The 3,762-nt window shown below is 38.1% G+C and overlaps 1 protein-coding gene across 1 annotated transcript; it reads right to left on the bottom strand.

Moving 5' to 3' along the window:
* Window positions 1–237: 237 nt before the first annotated feature.
* On the bottom strand, window positions 238–3,416 carry LOC109181035 (receptor-like cytosolic serine/threonine-protein kinase RBK2). The gene is made up of 10 exons (XM_019330788.1): window positions 3,393–3,416; window positions 3,217–3,301; window positions 3,012–3,118; window positions 2,550–2,912; window positions 1,714–1,965; window positions 1,457–1,611; window positions 1,309–1,388; window positions 1,082–1,217; window positions 852–1,001; window positions 238–757 (listed from the first exon to the last, which is right to left on the bottom strand). Exons 1-10 carry the CDS (start codon window positions 3,400–3,402, stop codon window positions 587–589), a joined length of 1,509 nt encoding a protein of 502 aa, XP_019186333.1. The 5' UTR covers window positions 3,403–3,416; the 3' UTR covers window positions 238–586.
* Window positions 3,417–3,762: the final 346 nt, after the last annotated feature.

Here is a 3,762-nt window from a genome sequence, read left to right as displayed (position 1 = left end):
ATTTCAATGATTTGGCAACATGTCATTCATTGTTGGTGTATAACACACCTATACACTAACAATACATTAAACATTTTATCAAAAAAGGTAATAGAAGATCTATATTAATCAATTTGATAGGAAGACAATTAAAACAGTTTAAAATGTTTGAGAGGATCAAAATATATATTATACACAAATTTATTTATAGTAATCATAAATGCATTCAAGATCACTAGGGAATTACACCAGTTTCACTAATAACAAAGTACCCACTTTTTTTCTAATTTCATTTCAGCATTTTAGCAGTGAATTCATGAGGAGATGGAAGAGTAAAACTGAAAGTTGATACCATATAATATACAAAAAATAGAAGGTGGGACCATATTTACACATACAGGCATCAACTCTAGAGTATATGCTGTACATTATATTGAATCCATTATCTTCTTCACTTAGTATTTGGAAACCTTAACTGTGACAACAATGCTCTAATATCTCTTCATTTTTTTCTCCAAGTACCATGCAAGAAGAAGCTTGATTGGGGTGATCCAGGCAAGAAAAACCACTGCACCCTATCTTCAACAATGTCATCGTATGTATACTTTCACGAGTCCAGCGCAACCTGTTGATGTCGTTCGAGATCACTCAAGTGCTTTGTCAAGTTATACTCTTCGGCATCAAAGAGTTCTTCCGAGTAGGTCCTTTGGTGACCACGCTTCTCGTTTTCCTTTGAACCTTCATTGTCCACCTTATCGCCTCTCAGAAGTGTTACAACCTGTTAAATAAACAGAAGATCATATATAGTTTCTCAATGTGGTATGAGTGTTATACCATTGCAATAAACATAAATGTGCAGCTTAAATACTTGCCTGTCTCATCCAGGGTCGCAAAATGGGATTTTGTTCTACACACAAAGATGCAGTCAGAAACACATGATCCATCTGTTTTTTATCATAACAATCACCAAGAAGAGGATCCACTAGGTCCTTCGTATTATCGGTATCAAGCAAAGGCTTTGCCTGGAATTGAATTGAAATAGACCATATAAATCCGTTTCTTTGAATCAAGAAGATAAAGAAATTTGCATGAAAAAGTATACCCAAAGAACAATGCTTTTCTGCGATTCATCAACTGCTCGCCGTCCTGTTATAATCTCCAGAAGTAGCACTCCAAAAGAATAGACATCAGTTTTCTCATCCACAGTGCCATGCAAAAAGTATTCTGGAGCAAAATAGCTATCATGGAAAGAAAAAAAAGAGGCCATTAGGCATTAGCATTTTTATCATCTCTCAAAACTATCAGAGAGTTCCAGTCCTAATAACGTACCCAAATGTTCCTTCAAAATTGGACACATTATGATGAGTCCACTCCTTGGGAAGCCATTTTGCTAGCCCAAAATCACATATCTGCATGGATATGATATTTAGTAGTATCATTTATACAACAGTTTCCAAAACATAAGATTGAAAGATACCTCTGGCACAAAATCCTCTGTAAGTAGGACGTTATCAGCTTTGATGTCTCTATGAATGATCCGCCTTCGACAAGTATCATGAAGATAAAGCAGGCCATCAGATATCCCTAGAATTATTTTGTACCTAGCTTCCCAATCTAATTTCTCCCTTGGACCTGAGAAGAAGAAAAAGCAAGAGGATAGTTCCTTTGCTGGTTTTATAAACCCATATGTTCTTTCTTATTTTATCAATGTAGGACTCTTAACAAAAAGCTTACCTCGAAGAATTGAGCCTAAACTACCCTTGGATGATAACTTAAGAACAAGATAAGCCCCCCCTTCAACTCCATACCCAATCATCTTTGCAGTATTAGGATGATCCACATGTGCTATAGTTCCAACCTCAGCTAAAAAGTTATCTTCACTATCATCTAATGTTCCCTTATTCATGCGTTTAACTGCTATGAACCGCCCATCTGCCAAGCATCCCTTGTAAACTTCAGCACATCCTCCCTTCCCAATCAAGTTTTCTGTCATAACAAATGAACCCACAATTCAGAATATGATATGTATAACAAACATTGTTGCAAAAATCGGTCTAAGCGCCAGGCGCTAGGCACCCCTAGACCGTGGTGATTTTCCTAGGCACCCCTAGACCGTGGCGACTTTCCTCTAGTCGCCCAGCCTAGGCGCTAGGCACCCTTAGACCGTGGCGACTTTCCCCCTAGTCGCCCAGCCATCTAGGCGTCTGCCTAGCGCCTAACTCGGCCGAGTTAACTCGCCCATTTCAGTCGAGTTAACCTGATCGGGGCCTTGTTAATTATATATATATTAGGACATATATACACTTGTAGATTAGTTTGATACTTTGTATATTTTGATGATTGAAGTATTTTTAATATTGTTTTGATGTTACGACTTAAATTGTCATTATTTCATTTATTTGGATGTGTTATTTGATTGAATGTTGAAAACAGCCTCATTAAAATTATCAAAACTGCAAGTCTGCCATTGTTTTTTGCCCCGGCCTACCGCTTAGGCGCCCAAATGCCTGACTAGCGACTAGCGCTTAGTGCAACCATGATAACAAATACAGTAAATTATAACAATTTACCTTCGCTGAAATCGTTGGTTGCAGTTTTGAGCTCATCCAGGGTGAAGAACTTCCAGGGAGGCTTTATGGAGCACTTCATGTCTGTGTCTACATCTTCTCTCATGCTTCTGCATTTTCTTCTTGATAGCCTTGGAACAGAAAAAGGTGGGAAGGAAGGTAGCCGTTTCATGGTACTTCTTTTCCACATTTTGAAGAATTTGTTCCAGCTTGATTGAGCCCGCAGATTGGGAGAGACGACTACAGCCTGTGATTCTTCTTTAGTTTCATGGGATTTGGGTTGTTCATTGTTTTCCCCGTTGTTCATGCAAGCCTCGATAACTCCTTTCGGGGACGACTCATTTTCATCTTCAAGGGATCTCAACTCTACAACAACATAGATTCGATGACCCAGAATAATGTGATGACGGTCTATAAGTAAGGAAATAAGTTGGAAGCAGAATTGATGATTTGATTTGATCCTACCTTGAGCAGAAGAAGAGGAAGATAGAGGGAAACTTTGGCATCTTTTTGTTTTAGAAGATCCAAAGAAGCCCTTTTGTGATTTTGAACCATTTCCCTGGCTTATTTTCCTACAGAGGAGATAGTATTATTATTACAAATATATATATATATATATATATATATGAATGAATGTTACATAAGCAGAGAGAGAGAGAGGAGGGCTCACGGAGGAAGAGAAGGCGGTTCGTCGGAGACTTTTGCGGCCATTGGAAGAGGTCCAAGACGTTTGGAATGAAAGGTAAAAAGACAAACTATGCAAAGCTTATTGTTATGATGATGATCATGGTTTGAGAAGGTTGAGTTAAGGATGGAATTAAGATTATTTGTGAGATTTGGGGTTACCTGTGAGCATAGTGTATGAGCAAAAGCAACAGCCCTACCCAGGAAGAGGAAGAGGAAAGAGAAAGAGGGATGAAGAATAGTGAGGGTAGGAGGGAAAGACAGGTGGAGGGAGGTGAAGAAGATGGAGAGATGAGAGTTAACAGTTTGATGATGATTTTAGTCATTCTCCATCATTCTCTCCCTGCCTTCTATTATATCCTCCGCTTACCATTAATAATATCCTTAGTCCCAAATTTTATTATGGGAAAGTTGTTTCTAATCATTATTCAAAAAATTCCTTTTTAACTGATAATTACTTAATTGATTATTTGATCTGGTTCATTATCAACTGTGTAGTATTCTACGTTGTAGGTTGCTTTCGCATGAAACA

The sequence above is a fragment of the Ipomoea nil genome, unplaced genomic scaffold (assembly GCF_001879475.1).
Source record: "Ipomoea nil cultivar Tokyo-kokei standard unplaced genomic scaffold, Asagao_1.1 scaffold1043, whole genome shotgun sequence".
NCBI classification, from domain to species: domain Eukaryota; kingdom Viridiplantae; phylum Streptophyta; class Magnoliopsida; order Solanales; family Convolvulaceae; genus Ipomoea; species Ipomoea nil.
This window is presented reverse-complemented; position numbering and strand designations above follow the sequence as displayed.

Excerpts from the sequence above, each read along its gene's own strand:
- LOC109181035 (XM_019330788.1), bottom strand. Across the intron at positions 3,119-3,216 it reads GAACCGCCTTCTCTTCCTCC|GAAAATAAGCCAGGGAAATG; the intron begins GTGAGCCCTCCT and ends TCTCCTCTGTAG. Across the intron at positions 1,612-1,713 it reads TTTAGGCTCAATTCTTCGAG|GTCCAAGGGAGAAATTAGAT; the intron begins GTAAGCTTTTTG and ends TCTTCTTCTCAG.